The sequence below is a fragment of the Theropithecus gelada genome, chromosome 11 (assembly GCF_003255815.1).
Source record: "Theropithecus gelada isolate Dixy chromosome 11, Tgel_1.0, whole genome shotgun sequence".
Classification (NCBI taxonomy): domain Eukaryota; kingdom Metazoa; phylum Chordata; class Mammalia; order Primates; family Cercopithecidae; genus Theropithecus; species Theropithecus gelada.
This window is the reverse complement of record NC_037679.1, coordinates 44,447,356-44,469,973: the sequence shown is the minus strand read 5'-3', so window position 1 is coordinate 44,469,973 and position 22,618 is coordinate 44,447,356. Positions and strand designations below refer to the sequence as shown.

Here is a 22,618-nt window from a genome sequence, read left to right as displayed (position 1 = left end):
AAACAAAAATAAAAATGAGGCTTGAAAATAAATTCTCAGCAACAGGGTTTATGCACACTGCTTTTTGGAGAGAGAAAGAGAGAGAGAGAGAGAGAGAGAGAGAGAGAACAGTTAACTCCCCAAAACACCCTGGTTCAATATTTACCTGACAGCTTTGTCATCTTGACATTTTCCCCAGTGCATTTCCTTCTTTATCAGGTATTATTTTACAAGAGATTTCTTGTTATACAGAAGTAACATAAATCAATCTATAACAGAAGAATTTGTTTAACACATTTATTCTTTAATAAGTTGCATGATCATATTTCATTGATCTGTACAATAGAAAAAGAAAATCTTACGACTAAAACAGAGTTTGTGGAGACTGGCACATGGTAAACCTATTTAGTCTTTTCAGAGGTTCATTCTTAGATTTTAATGTTAAATAACAACTATTCATTTAAGCTGGTCTCACTGAATATCTTGACCTTTAGCAATTCCACACACAGCAGCTTATTGTGGTATCCTTTAAATATAAGAAATAAGAATGTTTAACTTTGCTATTAAAAGAAAAATAAAAGAGTACTGTATGTTACATGGCCCATGAAATATTGGCGGTGTGCTCCTTGGCTTTCATCCGAAGAACTGCGATACTGGAAGACCTCCTTTCAAACTCTGGCTTTGTTTCAAATGCATGTCCATTGGTTGCTCCAGTAAGAAGAGAGTCAGTGAAAAAATTGTTGAGGGGCACGTGACTGAACTGGTTCTGGTGGTTTGAAAACCCCGTGTAACTGGAATCTGTCCGAGGCGAGTGAGAATAAGGTGTCATACAGGAGGAAGTGTCACGTGGTAACATGCATGAAGTAACCACAGAACCACCACTTGCATTTCCTGCCCACAAATTGTTCTGAATCTGGAATATATAAAACAACAAATATTACATTTACATGTTCTCACTTTTGTTCTCTTACTTTTGTTAAGTTGTATTTACTAAATTTGGTTAACTATTCATTGTTTGCTCCTATTGGGTGGTCTGTAATTACATACAACAATGACTAAAAAATAATTATTTGAGAGATCCTTCTAGTTTGTTATACTGAAATAGAGCAACAAATCCTACATTCTTGGCCACATAACACACTCTCAAACATGTCTATCTCTTATAAAAAAAAGTATTATTTTCATAGTCATGATTTTAAAAATGAATCTGGAAGATTGAGTCAAAACTCATGACCAATTCATATGCTTAGAAAAGTAGTTTAAAATCGGGTTTTAAGTTTAAATATAGTTTTTGTCTTTCTAAACGAAATGACATGAATGGATTTTTTTTAAAAATTCTAACTTGGACTCCTGGTGTGGCAGTTTTTGTTGGAAACCATTGCTGACAATAGCCTGCTCTGTAAAGACATTTTTGATCAAACTCATTCTGGAACATGTTTGCCCGCCCACTGCTTTGGTATCCTATAGTCTTGAAGAAACAGCTCTGAGAATCTGGGAACTTACAAAATATGTAAATATACATATTTTTAAAATTTCTTGTATGATTTATATATGATCTATTGAATTCAAAACAGACATGTGACCTGTAAAACAAAGTCAGAATTCTAAAACATGGGCCATTACCAAATAATGGAATCATAACTGAGAAAGCTATGCAATTATTTAGAAAAAATATCAGATGAGTATAATGCAGTTGCTCTTATTTTATATAGTACTCCTATATAGTAAAAACTACATTATCATTGACACCCAAGATATTCATATTTCATACAATTAAATCTCTACAGGAAACAATTCAATACAATTAACAAGTACAAATTTATCTAAAGTTACTAGTATGTAAAATAAATGTGATGTAGAACTTATATAACATGAATTTTAAGTGGGATGTATCTCAATCTTAATATACAAGCTATTTAAACAAACAAAAACAGGAACTGCATACGTTACTGGGAAGCTCAGAGAAAATCATGACAAATGGCAGGAGCTGGGGAAGGTAAAAAAGAAAATGTTGCATGGGATAGCAATACTATGATGCAGCCCTTTGAAGATGAAATAAAACGGAATACTTTTAGCAACATTATTATAATATATTTGGACTAGAACATAGCAGCAATACACATGCTGATCACATCAGGCTTTCTTATCTTTTAAAATCATGATTGCGAGAGTTGAATTATCAATGAGTAGGACACATATGTTTTCCTATATTTGTTTTTACATAGAGATTCCAGGCTCCTACATATAACATCTGGTGTAGTCTTACAATACCCATCTTGAGTTGTACTTTCTATGGCAACTAATTTTCAAATAATAGCAAAAAATACATTAATAAATCTTCTAGATCACACTGGTAAAAAAGGTACTCTGTCACTCAAGAAAGGACTGATTAACCAGGTTCAAAATATAAGAGAAAAACCTTAATAAGTAATTTCAACCTTTAGGTGGGGTTTCAGTGATTGACAAGATGCTTATGTATCTGTGTTGTCTTAAAAAAAATAATTATTTATATAAATATATGTATAAGCTGCTTTAAACTTGTTAAATATATACATATGTAGAAAGAGACAAAGAAAGAGATCTACATATCTATATCTAAATATATACACACACACACACACACACACATACGATTTGCATATTTTTTTAATCCTTAAATTGTCTCAGGCTATGTTCTAATTCTGGCTCATTCTACTATATGTGTTCCATTTTAGGCAAAACATAATGATTGGTGCCAGTGATTGCTGAGTTATGTATCTCAAATCAACAAGAGGGCTGTTAATGTCATTACTCTGTCAAACTACCTTTTCTAACTTCATCTGGGTGATTTTTCCTCTGACATTCAATCACACATTGTGCTACTCCACAAAAACCACAGTCACATGTCTGACAAAAGAGCTTTCAGAAATGAAAGTGAACTTTGCTTGCATACTTAAAAAAAAAAAAAAAGGAAGACAAGATAATAAAAGAGAGATTATTTATATTTTGTTTGTTAAAGAATTGCTTGATTTATACAGTGTTGTTTGAATTTTTTATTAAAATAATTCATTCATATTCCAAATGCACAGAAATATATTCACGAACTAGATGAAAAAGCTAAAATCAGAAAGGTAAAGGCAAGGAAAGTAACCTATAAACATAAATTAAGAAAATATTGCCTCCCTAACATAATTAACATAAATGTACCTATAAATTGAAAAATATTCTGCAGAGTACATACAAAAATAATCAAATTTTATTTTGATCAAAACTTCTTATCTGGACATGATCAAGCATGTTATATGCATTACTTTTGATGAAATAATTTCTAACACATAGACATCCTTTTCTGGACAGAACAGACTGGTAAAGTAAATATGATAGCAATATTTTAATTGGGCTTGTGAAGATATCCTAAATATTTTGAAGATTGTCATTTATTCCCATAGGTAGAGATACCCTCACACATTTTTACTGATCTATCTTTTTTTCAAAATGTCTATTTCTTCCTCCTCCCCAGCCCTATCGCTGATGTTTCCTTTTTAAAATTTCCAACACATCTTTATTTTACTTTAGAAACATTGTTGGTTTTCACATTGTAAGTTTGTTTGGATGCAAATCATGTAAGATAGTATCCTCAGTATATTGTGATTTTACTTCTCTGAAGCCTGCCCTCTGGGTGTTGAAACATTTGATGATGATGCTCAAGACCATGTAGCTAGTGGTTATCATTTAATTACCATGTGTCAGGCATTATGTTAAATACATTATGAACACTTTTAATTGTTTCAATACACTAGACAGTGTGTTCTTTTGCTAACCCCCTTTTGAGGATGGTAATACTATAGAACACAGCTGAAGAAGATCACCCAAGATTTCATAGTTCCGATGGTGGAGGTAGAATCTCAACCTAGGAAGCCTTAGAAATGCTGTAATAATGACTAGTTTTATGAGTTGAAATTATTTCTTTACTCATTATCCCTACTTTGTGGAGGTTCATAGTCTACTCTCTGAAAGAAAAACCCACAATTATTTCTCACAACTGTTTTGTCATCCCCAGGTCTAACAACAGTACATGGTAAATCCTTAACACAAATTTATTAAGTGCTTGAAAAATATGGACTGATCCATCTTGCAGGTATAATCAAAATTTTATGGATGATTTATGTTAATATATCAAAATTTTTGTTTCATAATATGAACTCCCAAATCACCATACTCAATAATTTTAGCAGTAATCATGAAAATTACATTCCTAGACCTTGCTAACTGCCTTTACCTGGGAAGTTCTTCATTCTTATTATTAAACACTGATTCTCCACCACAGATACATATCCTTTGAGACTCTGATTCATTTAGTATGGCTCAGGGGATCTGTATTAAAATAATAGTAATAAAATACACACGTGGAATTCTGAAAATCAACTGAAATTAGGAAAGACTACTGGAGTCCAACTTCTTTCCAAATGAAAAACTCTTTGTACACCAATTTTGTTCACCTCTTGCGATAAGAAGCTCACCTGTTTAAAAAAAAAAATCCCTTTCTTTGGAGAGTTCTGTAAAAGTAAGCTGTTATATTCCTCTACCTCTACCTATGGCTTCCATTTATGTGCCCTATAATGATGCAGAATAATATCATCTTTCTTACATGTAAAAATCTTTAAATGTCATCAGACATGATGATACAACCCCCAAGTCTTTTTACTCCAGGTAAACATCTCCAGTGATTTTAACCATTCCTCATATGCCTTAGTTTCTAGACACTGTATCATTCAGATCATGTGATTCTGGATATGTTTCAGGTTATCAATACCCTTTACCCTTATCAATACATAGCATCTACACCAGAATATCATACACTGCATATCATCTCATTGCTGTAGGAAAAACCTGGCAGAACACATCTTTGATCTAGGCCATCTAGATTTGATCAAACAATAACGTTATTTGAGCTAATGGTTGACTATACTGCTGTCAAGTTGGACTCACACTGTTCCTCCATCCCTCCAATATATTCTCACATAGGCAGTAATTTTTTAACTATGCCTTGGAATCTATAAATCCATGTGCACATTATCTAAAAGCGCATATTACTTTTTTGTCAACTGGGAAGTCCATCAAAATTGCACTCTGATTCATTAAAGGAAAAATCATATTTGTGGTTCGATTTTGGAATTAAAAAATATTAACTTTTTTCCTAAATAAGATAACTATTCTTATTTTGAACTATTTCATAGATACTACAATGACAATACCTGGCAACATATAATTTTATGGTGTTTTTGTAGGCCTCTGTTCAATATTCAAGGGCTTTACAACGAGAAACAAATAATTCCCATATCCTTCTTGCATGTCTGTTTTTTAAAAAAGAAGAAGAAAAAAAAATTGACTGCCTTTACATTTTTTTTCTTTGTTGTATTTAAAAGGAGTGGAGAATCTAAAAACATTCCATGTTTTAATGTGCTCCGAAACTTTAAAAAAAAAAACTTCTAGGTGTGTGTTCAAAGCACTGTCCAGGGAACTCTGTCCAGGGAACTTGGCCAACTGCCTCCCATTAGCATGAATGGAAGTTCAACGGATTTACTACACTTCACTTTGAACATTTGCCCTTTCGTTTTTGTCTAACCAAATAAATGTTAACACTTAATTATCCCATGATTTTTGAATTTTAGAGAAAAGCTTTATTTTTGTCATATTTATTCCAAACTGAAACTTAATTCATTTAATATTCATTTTTTCCAAGGAATTAAAAGCAGTAGAGAGGAAGGAGAAGGGAAAATCTATAAACATACATTAATATAAACATAAATACTAAGAGCTTTTTACTGTGGATATGTATTTGTAATAAATTCAAGCACTACAGTAAGTTATGGATAGAAAATTATTTATTTCATTTACCTTAGAACCTTGATATGAATATATCTTTTGTAATCACAACTACAAAGTAGATTTTGTTGTTCTAACCCTGGTTTATATTTCTAATATATTTATTGATTTTATATAGTGAGTACTTTTTAATATATTTTTCTAAAAAGGCCTTTTAAAAGAATAGTGAGTTTGTTAGTTTTTTACTTAATTGTAAAATAGTATGGTGTAACAAAAAAATTAGTTTCAAGATAGCATTTTATAGTCAATATCCTAATGTTAGTGCTATTTAGAAGAAACAACACTATCAGATTTCATAGAAATACTAAACATGAAAATATGTGAGTAACAACCTTCCCTTAATTTTAAAGCGTCTGCAAAACAACTAATTAAGTAACAAATTTTTTCTACCAAACTAAGTTTATTTAACTCTACTTCTCATCTATGTATAGATTGCTCCTATCTCCTGCCACCAACATCGATCATATTTACTTGCATAAACACACATACATACACATACATATGCACACACACTCCACGTGCACATTCACATAAGTTTCGCATCACATGCTCACACAGTTTCCTGTGGGAATTAAAGGGTACTTAAAAAGACAGAGATCAGAGATTCACAGAGTTACTTGTGATGATGTTATAGCAATACCTCTTCACATTAAAATCTAAAAATTGATTAGCGTTTCCTCTTTGACATACTGTTTACATTTACTAACTTTTCTGTATATCATTTAATACTATATAAATTTATTATGACAGTATCACTATGTAATTGAATTTACTAGATTTGTACGTGTTCTCTTAAAAAATGAAAACACTGATTTCTGCAAAAACAGCTCTATTTTTAAAGAGACTATTATGAAATTCACTAGTATTCCCGTTCCTGTAATATTTATATGACAAAATATTAATAAGAATCATATGCTTAGCAACATGCAGATATTTTTAGCTGTTGACTAACTTTAGGATCCCATTAACTTTTCTACTTACTATATCAGTAAGTTGCTGGCAGGGAGAAAGAGTGTAAGTGAATCTTTAAATATTGAATTTGCCACCAGTGACTAACACACACTGAGACTTTGTCTACCTGAAAGAAAAGATCCCAACGTGAATTATTTAAGCAATGAAAAGATTAATCTGAGTATTTTTTAGGTACTCCCTAAGGTAAAAGTGAGGGTACATTTTCATCAGTATCTACTCATTAGATCTAATTTTCACCAAAAAATGTTTTAAGTTGATATATAAAATATTTAGATTTTGATGAATCAATTGACATTTCAAACATTCTTAAAGTACTTTTTCAATGTATATTATAAAACTAAAGTGATTAGAAATAATTTATTCATCAGAAACAGAGCATATACTAAATACTGTCACTTTTACTTTTTAGTAAAATTCCATCTTAGATATGTGTACAGAGATTTGAAACAAAAAAGGTGTCTTTTCCATTTAAAAAAAGTCACCATTAAATATCACACCCATATGAGACTGATAATTTAAGAAGAAAATGGCTTAGCAGAAAAATAAATGTGTATGTCTACTTTTAGTGCAAAATTAAAAGCACAAAGCTTAATAAGAAATGTTAATGTCTGTAAATTTTCAGAATAACATCATATAAATGTGTTTACATTTTTCATTATTCAAATAATAACTGAAAAATGCTCCAAGTCCAAGATGTAAGAACATTAAGAAAATTTTTCTTTGGTGTTAGCTGTATTCTTAAATTCTATATTAAGTGACTTTTAAAAAGAAGATTTATAGAAACTCTCACGATTGCTTTAAAATGAAAGTTTTCAAATCAACTCATTTAAGGAAGAAATAAATTGGTAACACCTAGCCTTTGCTATTTTATTACTCTCAAGCAATAATGATCACATGGAGGATTTTCCAAACATTTGTTACATTATTTTTCATGTATTTTAATACCTGTATGATAGCTATTGCTGATTCATCAGTGTCTGATTCATTTTAGTGATGAAATTTTCCTATTGAAACAAAATTCACAATGTAAGAAATAAAGATAAAAATGTAAGCTTGTAAATTAAGCTTTTATGCATAAATAGCTTAAAATATGAATTAAATATGCAAATATTTTAATTTGCACAGAAAATTTTTAATTTTAGAGATCTTGCTTGGAGTCATATATGGACTTTGAGTTTCTTCTTAAAATATTGAGTGAAGCTATTGATTTTACTCATCATCTCTTTGTATTAACTACAAAGTTGACATTTTATTTTTGTATTTTTTAAAATCAACTGTGAGTTTGTACCAAAGTTTACCTATTTAATGTCCACGATGTAGAATAAAAAAGAAAATCCATAGACACATGAGGCTTCATAAACATGGCATGCATATAATTCTGGATTAAAGTATATCATAAGGTTCACACTAACAATAGTGTAAACAGCAGATTTTAAACCACAGGTCTGTGCTCATAGACTTCCTGGGCTTTGATGGCTTAATTTTCTGCCTGTCATTTCTCCATCTTCTTGTGAGGTTTTCATATGTATAAGCTAACACTGGCACTCTGCAACATCTATTTTTATTTTCTTCTTATTTATTTGGTTATCTACTCAACCTACTGATTTACTTTCTTCGTAAAATAAAAAATACTTATTTTAAAAAATTTTGTTAACTTATTGTGTACAGTTACATTAGAATATTACCTTTTCAAAAGAACAGACCTAATTATTTTCATAATTGACATGAATGCACTTTGTTTCTTTTGGATGATATTCTTTGCCTCTCTAAAGTTTTTGTATATGCAACAAAAAAATTAATTAAAGTTTTAATAAAAATGAAATGTTTCATTTTTATTAAAATTTCTTTTCGTTAAATGAATTCCATTTCATTAAAATTAAAATATTTCAACAAAATAAAGAATTCACTGTAACTAACTGTACCTTCACCTAAGGATACTGAAAAAATTTGTCTCGTGCTACACATAACTTTTACATATATATATATACACACACACACACACACACATACATATATAAAGATTTTATTCATATTTATTTAAACAGTATATAAATTTAATTAAATCAGTATATTTACTTGCTGCAAAAACTATATTTTGGTAAGGTAGATTAACATTATATTTCTTCTATCACTTTAAATATTTGTGTTTATTAACAATGACAAATATGTGCAATATCAACATGATTTTTTGAAAATGATGATAACATTTTTGTTCATAAGTCATACAAGAATTTTCACTGTATCATTGTATGACTTTCATTGGTTGTTTCATGGATGTGAAAGCATTCATTATACAATGTGTTAATTACCACTATATTAGTAATATTTTTTAAAGATTTTGGTTTGTTTACTTCAAATATTTGGAAAAAAGTAGAAATTATAGGGATAAAATTATGATACTTTCTCCAAAGGTAAAAAATTTTACAAATGCCTTTTAATTATAAACCACAGTGGTTGAAGGAGACAAGTCCTACGTTCCTTATTTAGCTTAAGTTAAGACAGCCATTAAGATTAATATAGCAACTGCTGTTAAAACCAAGGTAGATAAACAATATATCTACAATCTATTATATGGGATCTACTATTATATGAAAACCTTCGAATTTCATTTTTTAATTGTATCATTACAATATTTGAAATAGAATGTGTTAAACTAAAATGTTTTACAGCTTTAATCTGTGTATTAAGTTATAAAAGTTACTACTAATTACCTATAACTTGAATCTACTGCTTGGCATGTTCAAATTCTAAGTGGCATATATTTCTGAAGTCCTCAATAATACAACAGAAGACAAGACACTGTGTGGATTCCTTGGTACATTTGGTAAGCATAGATGTAGTCATAGTTTTCACTATACAATACTCAGTGAAACCTCATTCAAAATTTTGGTCGGAAAAGCACTTCAGTTCTTTTTCTGAAATTTGTGATGAAAATATTTACTTTATAAGAAAATAATGCTGGTGAATTGAAAATAAACTTTTCTAAAGTTACCATATTTGGTTTTCAATTAAAAAGGAAAGTATATTTAACCGAATTCAGTATTTCCCTAGACCCCTCAATAGTAAATTTACTCACAGATTGGATTAACTTAAACGCTACAACATAAGATAACAAGCAATTTAGCTACCTGGAAAGGCAGGGACTTTAGAACAAAATTAATAATAACTAATGGAAATGACAGAAATGCTACTACTTATTAAGTTCTGTTTTGTACTAGGCAATGCCCTAAGTAATTTGCATAAACAAGTTTGTTTAACATTCACAAACATTATATGAGCTTTTACCCCCATTTTATAAATGAAGAGAAATATTCCTCGTGGTTAATTCATTTGTCAAATGTCTAAAAGCTATTAAACTGAAAAGCCAAAACTTGAACCCACATCTCTCTGACTGGGAAGTTCATAGTCATTAATGGCCCTCTTCAAATCCCAGGATACACCTCTGTAGTCTACAAACAGAGGGCTTTCCTATTTGGAAATCCATTTAGTCTTCATAAAAACAGAAAAACCATCATCATCTTAATCATCTACACCATCAACACCACCAACACTAGCACCAACAATACTTCCATTTTACAAATAAAGAATCTGAAGATCAAGTCAAAGTTGTAACTCAAAGTTATCTATCTAGATAATAATGTCAATGCTCATGTAATCCAAACCTAAGCACATGAAATTGTAAAGTTCTTGTAAGAAATGAAGGGTCATTATAATTCTCAAGAAAACACTTATACATTAAGGTAAAATATTTTATTCACTAAAATAATTATTTTTAAAATGTTTTGGTTTTGCTATATTAGAAACAAGTGAAAATGTAATATCAATAGATCTTTGCTTGCTTTTTAAATTTAAGGGCAAAATTATTTAGATTTATGGTTTCTTGGGCCTAGTTTGCATCAAGAAGTGTTTGCAAATTTAGTACAAATATTACCCAGTTTTTAGTCTTTCTACAAAGCAGGGAATTCTGTCTAGATCATTTATATATCCCTGAATCCTTGATCCCTGCAATAGTGCATGGCATATATTTGCTTTGAAATGCAAATAACTTTGGAATAAAAGTCAGCTGAAAAGTGTCTGCAAATCTTTCTAGCCTATTCTTTTTAACAGAAGAAGAAATTGAGGAAAAGTTAATTACTTATTACCACAAAGCTGGTTAATAACAGAAATTCAGAAACTATCTGTTTTATTGAAAACTGATTATTTTTGTTTTATGATACACTACTTAATATATTAATATACTGAAGTGAATCTGTATTATTACTCACATCTATCCAATGTCTATATAATTTGCTCAATCCATAGCAGAGCATCCTTGGTGATACAAAGGTGACTAGTAACTGGGCCATCTTTTAAATATTTTACATTGTAAATGGGAAGTCAGATCTTTAATACAACCCACCAAAATGTCAATGAGAAAGTGATGTGCAGATAGATGGCACATTCCAGAGGCTTCATGGAGTAAATACGACTTAGGTGAGGGAGGGAAATTCGAGATAGAAGAAACAGATTCATCCCAAGCAATGAGAATGCTTTCAAAAATGTCACCTCTTGAGGAAAAATGAATACATTAATTTAGCTAAATCATAGCATTGTCAAATGGCAACTGATATCTTCAAATAAAGAACTTAAACAAAAAGATACTATTGTCAGTACATCAAAATGTACTACCTTAAAATATGTTAATATGAACATCACATCTCTCACTTTCTTGTTTGTTTGCTATCAAAGATAAGCAAGTTTAAGAAAAAAATCTTATAACAGTCAGTGAGGTGTTTAGGCTTTCTAAATGTTTATAAATTTAAAAACAGAAGCATTTTTACTTGGCAAAAATGATGGGATATTTTAGGATCCAAGTTGAATTATTTCACTGTTCGATGATGAATTAAAGAGATAATGTCACATAAAGGTCTCTGGGCTTCTGAGCTCAGAAAACCTGAGCTTAAATTAAACAAGTTAATAGATACAAGAAGGAAGCACAGTGTCTGGCTTTAAATATGCCCCCAATTATTAGTAATTATTTTTACTGTTACAGCTGTTGTAGTAAAAAGAAGGCCAGTTGAAGCAAAGTATTTATTAGAACATATTAGAAAGTATTAATTACTATATAGAAATAAACATATTATGATTGTACTCCCTGAGCAGGCTTGAGGAGATCATTTTCTAACCTATCTCTGTTTTTCATGTATTTCTATGTATGGCTTTCTTTTTCCTGCCAAATTGCTAATTCTTTATTTCTGTCCTTCCTCTAACATTTTCTAGTTTCCAACTTTTCTGAAATTAATGCTTTTTTCTGTAATTAACAGTCACCAAATCCAGTGTCTTATTGGGCTGAGTTATTGGATTCTACTTCTGTTTCTATTTCTCCCTTTACAAGTTCCTATTTTCCTATTTTCAAACCCCATGATTAAAAAAAACAAAACACAAAACAAAACAACAACAAAAAAAGTTTCCTTTAGGCTAACTCTTGAGAGACATGATCTTGGCACAATTATTTTTTCAAACAAACTAAAAAAGTATTCTGTATATATATTTAAGTTAAAATAAAAATTCCCCCTGGCTTTATCCAGTAGCTACAGTGGGGAGTTGCAGCCACATAATTTCAGAAATTTTGGTAAACAAACATTAAATGATTTACCAATACAGGAAAGTACTATGGATTTCATGGTATTAATTTTTATGATTATTCATGACTGGCACTGTTAAAATAATTCCAATGTAAGTTCTCCATTCTTAAATTATCAGGTGGTATAGCCAATGTACACAAATTATGAGGAGTAATTAGTGCAACATTCCCATGATTTGTGGGGGGAAATTTTTTAAGTTAATTTTTCATTGGAGTGAAAAAGATGATCAAATATATAATTTGGTGTACCATGTCCCTTCCTCCATTGGTGTCTAAGTTACCTCATTCTTCTAATTAATAATATATAAAGCTTTGAGGTACATTAACACAATGGCAAGATAACCTTAGGGAAAAGAGATGGTTAGTCACAGTACATTGAGTCATATTGAGCCTTTATTCAGGTCTTAAAACTGTATAAAGTTTTAAATTCAGAATAGTTGCTAGGCACTATTCTGAATGCTTTACCCTGTATATAGGGCTTAATCAGTGGTAGGCCCTATTCTGATTGCTTTGTCCTGTACCAAAGAAGCAAGAAGAGTCAAATATAAAACAACCAACATATAGGGACAGAAAAGTGGAAAACAGACAGAAATGGGGTTTGAAAGGAAATGAAGACTGAAAGAATAAGATGCACAAAAAAGTAGTCATAGTCAAGTGTTGTGGAATATACTTAGTAAGACTGTTTAAAATCCATGTGAAGAGCTCGTAATTTGTTACTTTATTACTTCTAAAGTCACCACAGTCAAGTAGTTCAAAATGATCTAAACCAGTCTCCATTTCACCTATATTTTTATTGTTATTTCACTGGTTGTGGCTCCCCCACACTAAAGCGCAGACTTAGAATAATGCAGCTCAAGCCTTATGCTCCTTTGGTATCATTTAAATATATTCACAGGGAGAGACAGTCTATTGTCAGGTTAAAATCTGGCAAGTGGGAACCAAATTGTCTCTGGTCAAGTCTGAACTTCACCTCAACTCTTTCTCATTTGAGCAACGGAGATAATTAGTAACACCTAGCACATAAGGTTGGTGTGAGGATTAAATGAGATAATATATGTAATCTGCTTAGAACAGTGTCCAGATATACAGTAAGGGCTACAGTAGTGTTAATAACCATGAGGACACTGCAGTCCCTGTCCTCATGGAGTTTGCAGCCTAGAGGGGAAACATTTTTACAGAATTTTGTTTAGAAACAAAAGGCACTGGAACTAACTCAAACTGACTCAACTAAGGCACTCAAAAATATTTGGCAAACAAAATTTCACTAGCCCTATGATGATAAATAACCACCAGAGGTATCCTCATGCTTTAAAATAGGAGAAAACATAAGATAACCTCTTTAAGATAAATTTTAAAAGAGAAGCAAGATTCCTCCTATGACAAGGAGATAGGGGGCATTTATTGAAAAGGTATCCATAACAATAGTCTTCTAGCAAACTATCGGGTAAAGGCTTAGATGTAGCGACCTTTATAGTATCTCCTGCAGGAAACCACTTGTGTGATCAAGAATCAATTCCTTAACTCAATTGAGCCCGTTTTCATAATTTTTTTAAATGAAGGAGTTGAACAAAGTGACCTCCAAGACTTCTTTTATTTAACATATAATATTATATTAATAAATTTGGGGGATTTATCTGGAGGAGTGAAGTTTATAAAATTGGTTTTTAAGAATCATAAAAGGCATAGGAACACAAGGAAAGAACAATATTAAAGAACTGAATTTGTACTCATAGTGTTGAAGAAAATGAATACTCAGGTTTGGGGTTCAGATCATCTAGTTACTAAATTATCAAGGTATTTCTCCAGCATATCTGTTTCAAAGGTGTTTTCATAGGGGTCTCTTACAATGCATATCATTAAATAATAAATAACAAAATAATGCATAGCTTGTTCCTTATAACATAGGTGTTTTTTTATCATGTATCAAATACAGTTCTGAATATCATTATTATTAGGAAAAAGTGACAAAAAATATATTACAAAGACAAAACATTTGCATTCATTACAAAATATGAAAAAGAAATATATAGAGTCTCTATATTGAAAAAGAAAAAGGGGAAGAAAAAGAATTTCTAACACTTTTTGTAATGAAGTAAAAGAGCACCCATTATAAACGGAAGCTGTTACTTATCTGTGATTAATTTTAAAAATTATGTCTGGTACTAATTCTATCTCTATTTAAGTCATACAGTACCAAATGTGGACCTTGAGAGAATAAGCAATTTGAAATCTGAAAAAAAAAAAAAATAGAAAAAGAGATATATTTTTAAGTGGAGTTAAGGGCTTAATAGGCCACATTTGACATCAGGTTTTAGTATAGTTCATAAAACAGGATCCACAGAGATTGCATGCCAGGCAACACTCTATGTACAGTATTTTTAAAAGTTAACAAAGGGAGAGAGTCTGAGTAATTAGAATGTAGAATAATTAAAAGACCTGTATCATTAAATGATGCTATTTCATTTGTTGCAATATGCAACAAAATTCAAAAGAAAAAAATACCCTGAAATATTTTTAAATGAATGACTCTGTAAGAAAAACAAGAAAATAATTTAGAAAAATTAAAACTTAGCAGACAGGAAGAATGTTTTCTGAAGCTTAAATTTTCATTCTTGACTATTATATCACATAAAATAAAGCCTATGATAACCATTTTAAGAATACACAAACCAAATCTACTTTTCTTGAACAGTATTCTGTGTAGTTTAGCATACCTGTGGGTAGCTGTCAGTCCTTGGCAAAACTGATATATCATAGGTGGCAGCAAAATGGCTTTTCGCTTGTTGTATTTGGCCATAACGTTCCCTTTTTCTCCATTTGGCCCTTCGATTTTGAAACCAAACCTAATTATTTAATAAAAAGTAGAATTTTAGCTAAGGAATATTTGATAAAGCAAATGTGATGTTAAAAGACATCAAACCAGAAAGGTAAACCAGGTTAAAAAAGTTACTTAAAAAGAAATGTATTTATGTTAGAAAAGGATCCACAGATTTTACTTTTTCTTGTATCTTGATGTGGTAAGTGATTTGCCCATGAGGCAAAATAATTTAATAGAAAGAGGCAGGAGACTTTCGGGAAATACATCTGATATGTCTGAGCCTCTGTTTTCTCATTTAGGGAAAACAAAAAGGAATCAGATTGTATGTTCCATTGTCATGGATAAGTCTCCTTTAAGAGGATGCTGCAAGTCTGGAAGATATATCCGCCATAACGTAAACCCAGCCAATCTATAAGCAAATTAATATCTGAGTCTATTAAAAATTATCTTTAAAATATGTCACAAAAGTGAAAGCTCTTCTCGGTTGTGTTCATACCTACGTAATCTTTTAAAAATTTAAACATAAAGATTGCATCTAAATATATGGCAGCAGCAGGAACATCATGATTATCTAGAAATAGGAAAAAATGAGATTACATATTTTAATAAGGATGATGAAAAGGAATCATCTAAAGTTGAACTATGGTTTTAAAATAAGCATAGTAAAAAGGAATCATCTGAAGTTGAACTACGGTTTTAAAATAAACATGGTAAAAAGGAATCATCTAAAGTTGAACTATGGTTTTAAAATACATGAATGTGCCTATTACATACATTATGCAACATATTTTCCCTTATGAAAATGCTCAGATATCTTTACATAATTTCTTTAATTTAAAGCACAGGTAATGGAAATAATATAAGAAATAGTGCAGATAGAACCAAGTGTCAAGAAAGTCTATCAGTTAGTGTGGCAACTAAGGTCACTAAGCTATCTTCCACAATTTCTCTAATTACCTATTAGAAGTATTTATCATAAAAACCATCTTCCTCAGCAGGTTGGATATTCTTTAATTCATACTTGTAATGCTCCAAGATCTTCACTTTAATATTAAAGGGAGATGCAGAAGATTATATTCAATATGTATACTTTAATGTTTTTAAGTGAACATTATAGGAGTAGCCTTTGGAAATCTCTTTAGTTTTCTTCACACAACTATGTTCAGAATATAAAATATTTAGGAAAAAAGCTAGAAATCAAATATAAAAAATGCAAGTTGTAGAAGTCTTTTGTTGAAGTTTACTTCAAATTTTCACTATTTTTCATACTAATTTCTAATCTTGTATATCTTTACCTTCACAATTATGGCAACATATTAACACTCAGTTTAATTTTTAAGTACACATTACAAAATTAAGATGCCACTTTGAAGAGTTTTCAGCAATTGAAATGAGCCAGAGTTTTACAGTTTTAGTACACTGCTGATAAATGCATATTATCCATTATGCCAAGGCTCAAGACATCAACAACAAAACAAAACAAATCAAATTTTCTTGCTGTCTCCACAGACAAGCCCCAGGAACACACTAAGGGAATTTAGTAATGTGTTTTGGGGTTTTATTTTTTTTCCATTGACAAAAAGAACTTGACAATTTCCTTAAAATGGGTAATAGTTACCACTCTTATGTGCAAAGCAGGAAAGAGAACGACTTGAGTAAATTAAGTTCAGGTTGGCTCTCTGTGCATGTTCTTAGACAAAAATTAATCAAGACTTGGTGAATGTTAAAGGGAAAAGATGCATTAGGTACAGTTGGTCACTCTGTGTGCAAACATATTTGTTTATGGTTACAAGTATAACTAAATATAGACAAAGACAAAGATCTCAAACATACAGAGCGGGTGTTATACTTGACAATTCTAAAATTCTTTGTTAGCATGAACTTTCTACATATTTACTTCCTGAACCAAGATAAAGTAACCATTTACTTCCACAAAATCAAGTAAAAATCTGCTGCTTGTTATCTGTGTACCACCAGATGTTGTCTCTAATGATGTTAGAGCCTTACAATGGCTTACTCTTAGGAAGAAATACTGTTACTCGATTTAGAACAAAAATTTTCACTATTTTATTCATTCCCCCATTTAAGCAGTTTATGGGAATTGCAAAAATCAATACTTGTAAAGGAGTCAGAACACACACAAAGACAAAGGCCATTATCCTGAATTATTGTTGCATTTTAAACTCTTACTACTTGGAAACTAGTAAAGTATAGTTTAAGAATATCCAATTTCGTGAAAATAAAATACTCCTAAGAGGTAAAATTTTACCTGATATGATTTTTCTTTCTCAAATTATTTTTAAAAATTAAGTATATTGGATCATGCAATTTAATAACTAGAATATATATTATAAACATAATTGAGTGTATGCAAAATTTTACTTTAAAGCCATTATTTTTATCGCCTATACAAAATTCATATAATTTATCTAGGCTTTAAAAATTATAATGGAATATTACATATTGACAACTACTAGAACTATAAAATTGTAAATGAGCACGATTTGATCTTGTTTTTAGTCATCCATAGTGAAAACATTCTACGATATGCATAACAATTGGGAATTTGTGGGATTGCTTCTTTTTTTTTCTTTTATTATGCCTCCAACTCTAGTAAATTTCTAGATGTATGGGCTATTATACAAATAATTTACAAATACCTGATATATAATCTAAAAAATAACCTCAGTGGCTAATAAAACCGAAAAAAAAAAAACTAATAAATATACCAATTACTAAATAGTCCTGATTCTGCTTTTCATCCTTTAAAAATTGCTTTTGAAAATCAGAGCTATATTATCATATTGTTATATTTGAATGATTGTTAATTTTTATGTCTACGTAATAACTCCAGTGTTCTTTTGTTTTATATATTGCGTGAGTTGTCAAAATTTTTGCAATTAAAAAATAATTTTAGTAGATACATATTCATATATTTTACTCTGTTCCTCATCTTCAGCTACGGAATCAGTTTGTTTCTTTGTAGCAAGATGCACTTATTCAATTATTCTAACACCATTTATTTTCCTATCCCATCCATCAAGGCCTCTGTTTGGCTCCTACCTGGACCCTGGCCTCAGTGAGCTCTGTCCTCAGAGCAAGCTGTTCTCTGACATACACATCCGGGTAATGAGTTTTCTGAAAGACTTTCTCCAGCTCCTCTAGCTGCAAACTGGTGAAGGTGGTTCGGTGTCTCCGCTTCTTACTGCTGGATACATTGCTGTCACATTTATCCCCAAGTTCATCCAGCTCTCCCTTCTCTTGCATCCCTTTCACGGGAGACATTCGGAGACTGTTACAGTTGTCCATAGCTCTATTCAGTTCAGTGTGAATGGGCTGTCCTTCTACTTTAGTGATCCCATAGTTCACTGTACCCAGAGGAGGAAAAACAACAGTTCTTAGGATTGTGAAACTCATCCCAATTAAATTAATAAGTAGAAGTAATTGAGCGTATCAAGAAATTGGCCTATTAATAATTTATTTTGCCAGTATTAATTCAGTTACCACATTCTACACTTAGTTCATTGTAGGACAGGTTTAAATACCATTTTAAAATGTGTGCATGCAACTGATATGATCTGGCAAAATCTGCAGTTCTGTTTTACAGGATTTATATGTTTCTGCACATATTTTTTATTTAAATTCATGTACTCGAATTAAAAGATGATCTGGGTGTTTCATGAAAAAAACCTTAAGTGTCCACGATTTTTGAAAACTGAAGCAAATTTAATGTCATATATTTATCACAGCAGATAAAATCAAGCTACTAATGTGACTCAGAAAATATATTTTAATCTTAAACAATACCTCTATACTAATATCTGAAAGTTATTATCCCCCTCCATGTAAAACATACTGACGATAGACTTCAGATGTGACATTGTTTCCACTAAATTTTGGATATTTCAACTTTATATCCATGTCTGCATTTACACTTTTTCTTCAAAAATAATCTACTAAATTGACAAAATAAATTTCATGCCAAATTTTGAACGTACTTTCTATCGGAAATTAGATTTAAGCAGCATTTTTTTTTTTTTACCTAAACTTATCATGCAGTTCTTTTTAAAACATTTCATATTTTTGCTTAGCTAGTGAAATATGTTTTAGGATTGAAAGCTTTACTTTTTTCTCTGCTGAAACACAGAAATTAAAACAGCTATTAAAACATTACAGAGGATGACATCTGGCATTCTGTTAAGGGATGTTTAATTTCAGTAATTTTCTTCAGATTTGATTGCATGCTTGCAGTATGATATAAAACAAAAATGTATCATATAATGCCACACACCCACAAATGCAATGGACGCACAGAGTGAAATGGGAAGCACTTTTTAAAACGTAAATTCAATCCAGCCAGAATAATAATTTCCAATAGATGATTATACTTTTTTCATTTGTTTCTTTTTAAAAATTACCCCCATAATGCATTTTTACAACTCTTTTCATCATTATACAAATATACTCAACTTTATTGTGCATATAACTTAAATAGCTAACAATTGAGTACTGTGCATTTCAATGTCACTAACGGAGTAACTCTCAAAAATGTTCTCATCACAAAAAATGTCAAATATTTGAGGTGATGGCCAATTTAATTAGCGTGATTTAATCATTCCACATTGTATTCATAAAACGTAACATTACTTTGTACCCCATAAAAATACACTATAATTTGTCAATATATAACAAAGTTTTAAAATTAATGGTTTTCATGCAAAGGAAGATGTGATATTAAACTAAATATAAAGAAGAGCCATGACTGATTAACAACACGGTTTTGTCTCCTTGGGCAAAATTAAAGGGGGAACTGCAGCAATTAGGGATGGGGGAGGGGAAGCATCAGAGAGGCTAAGGGCATCTCAAGAGAAAGACAGGATCTCTCCTAAATTAAGCGAATGACTGCCTGTGTTCATCTTCCTTAACACTTCTCTGTTAAAATTCACCTTAATAGTGTGATATTTCTTTAAAAGTTGATAACGCATCAACTATGTGTCTTATTTTGGATTCCCGACTATTTAAAATAAAATGTTATGATCGAGTCCATCCAGAGTCAATACAAGACATTGCAGAATCATTAAAGAAAGACCTGTCAATTCAAATAACTTTACGCATGCATCTAAGAATCCCACAAATACAGATACCAGGTCTGAAACGCAGCCAGAAAACCAACAACTCAGTGTAAGAATAGTAAGTATATGCTCGAATCTTTCTAAACAAATGACTGAAACGACTTAGCTGTTTTTTTCTCTATCATTTGCGCCTTTATTTTTGATTTACCCTTAGTCAAAGGTTACTTACAAGGTTAAATAAAATTAAATATGAGATTTTTAGAAAAGAAAAAAAAAACTGGTTTCAAAATATTTAGAAAAAGAGCTTCTACAGGTCAGTGTTTTGTCAGATTTTGAATCTCCATAAAATAGGGGGCAAGGGGCTTGTTGTAAATATTTCACACTTAATTCGTTTGTTATTTTAAAGCAACCCGCCCCTTATAGCTTAACTGTGGAATATACACATGATAAGAAAAACTTCTCTTGGAATTGTAAACGTGCTTTGGCTGTCGCGATCTGAAATAATAGGTTCGTATTAGGTTACAAGATAGAAAAGATAGATGGTTTGTTTTGATAACATTTTGACTTGGAGATACTTGGGCATTCAAAGTTGAAGATTTCACCCAGAAGCATTCCGAAGACCACTTAGGTGACTTTTAATGTGAAGTCATAAAAATAGAAAACGTAGAATCTGGGAATGAGTTATTAGGCCGGGGATGCTTTGCCCGAAGCTACTTAATGTGCTTTGGTGTTTAACAAACATTTAACGCGTGTTGTATTGCAAACGCAAAAAAAAGCAGAAATTACAAATTCACACACGCTAGAAATCTAGGGATCCTCAAACTTAGAAAAAATATCGCCACGTCTTGGAAAATTAAAAAGATTTATCTTTACCTAAAGTAGCTCAAAAAGTTTTTTGTTTTCTTGTTTGTTTTCGGGTTTTTTTTTTTTTTTTTTTTTCCTTTTCTTTTCCTACTCGTGACGACAGTGACGTACTCTAACGAGCTGTGATCGATTTCAGTTCCTCCCGCCGGGACAGAGAGGCGGGCTCGCATAGAAGCGTTCTGTCTTGACTCAATTACGCTCTATTTAGCGCCCTATCAGTTTACTCCAGGAGCCAATATTACAGAAGGACTCAGGGATCCGCAGGCGACCAGATTCTACAGCGAAAGGAGAATCGCTGGGAGGCAACCCGGTGCCGGATCTCTCCCTCCCTCCGGCCCCCGCCCCCAAAGGCTGCTGCAGCAGTAACACCGCTTCATAAAGCGAACACCTTCCACTGCCTTCCTCCACCTTCCAGCACCCTCGCTCCCACTTTTCTGCTTCCTCCCTCCCTGCCAGATCTGACTGATCCTGCATTTTGGATTGAGGAAGGTCTGCGGCGGCTCTGGCTGGGGCGCTGGCGACTCACCGCTGCTGTCCTGACAGGGCGAGGTCCTCTCCAAGCGCACGTGATGCTCGGCGCGGGGCAGGGGTCCGAAGGCCTGTACGCATTTGCTCGCAGACGCTTTGCTGTAAAAGGACTCATTGTCCAGCGTCTCCATAACGTGCTCCAGAGGACCTCCTGCGCCCATGTAAAAGTCACTGTTTTTACTCGGAGGGCTCTTGAGGGCAAACTTCTCGCTCAGAAACTCCATAATCCTGGAAGGCGGTCGCGTAGCTCCTGGGGCACAGAAACTGGAGAGCGCTGGGGGAGGGAGCCAGTGGGCGGGAGGAGGGAGGGCCAGAGGGGAGGGAAAGGAAAGCCAACGCTGCGGCGCCGGGAACTGCCCCGCTCCGGTCCCTTTAATACGTCCCGGCTGGAAAAGGAGCACCCGAAGTTGCTTTTATATCTTGAAACTCAGCTGGGCTCCTCGGGCAACCTCCCAGTTCTAATGAATATGAAAATAGGCGGGCGACTAACTCCACCCCGGGTCCCCCTCCGCCCCCACCCCACCCCCATTTTCCCCACTTACCGGGGCTGAGCGCGTCCAGGCCTAGGATAGACAGACAGACAGCTCCATTTCAGACAAATGCCAGGAGAGACGAACCCCCGACACCCAGATTCATTGCCGCGGTGACAGTGGACTGGCATTTCGGAAGATCTTGGTGAGATCGCAAAGCAGTTAAACCTCCACTCTCCACTGCCTGCGCCTTCCTGAGCCACCCCTCCCCACCCCGCCCCCATGCCGGCACTCACTACCAGAAAGATTTAGAGGCGTCTTAAGAACTTGAAAGGAAGTATTGCTCTAAAAGGCTTTCATTTCTTCCGTAAATAGTTTACGTGGAAGATTCACATTAATCCGAAGCCCAAGAAACCAGATGCATTGT

At 32.4% G+C, this 22,618-nt stretch overlaps 1 protein-coding gene across 1 annotated transcript; it reads right to left on the bottom strand.

Moving 5' to 3' along the window:
- Window positions 1-262: 262 nt before the first annotated feature.
- On the bottom strand, window positions 263-22,094 carry ALX1 (ALX homeobox 1). Its single transcript, XM_025403163.1, has 4 exons — window positions 21,720-22,094; window positions 18,321-18,625; window positions 15,154-15,282; window positions 263-892 (listed from the first exon to the last, which is right to left on the bottom strand). Exons 1-4 carry the CDS (start codon window positions 21,943-21,945, stop codon window positions 572-574), a joined length of 981 nt encoding a protein of 326 aa, XP_025258948.1. The 5' UTR covers window positions 21,946-22,094; the 3' UTR covers window positions 263-571.
- Between the last annotated feature and the right edge of the window lie 524 nt (window positions 22,095-22,618).

Bases quoted from the DNA above. Each gene is read 5' to 3' on its own strand.
- ALX1 (XM_025403163.1), bottom strand. From the start codon at position 21,945: ATGGAGTTTCTGAGCGAGAAGTTTGCCCTCAAGAGCCCTCCGAGTAAA. The intron at 15,283-18,320 runs GTAGGAGCCAAA...TTAAATAATTAG, and splicing joins TCACTGAGGCCAGGGTCCAG to GTTTGGTTTCAAAATCGAAG. The intron at 893-15,153 runs GTATGCTAAACT...TATATATTCCAG, and splicing joins GGACTGACAGCTACCCACAG to ATTCAGAACAATTTGTGGGC.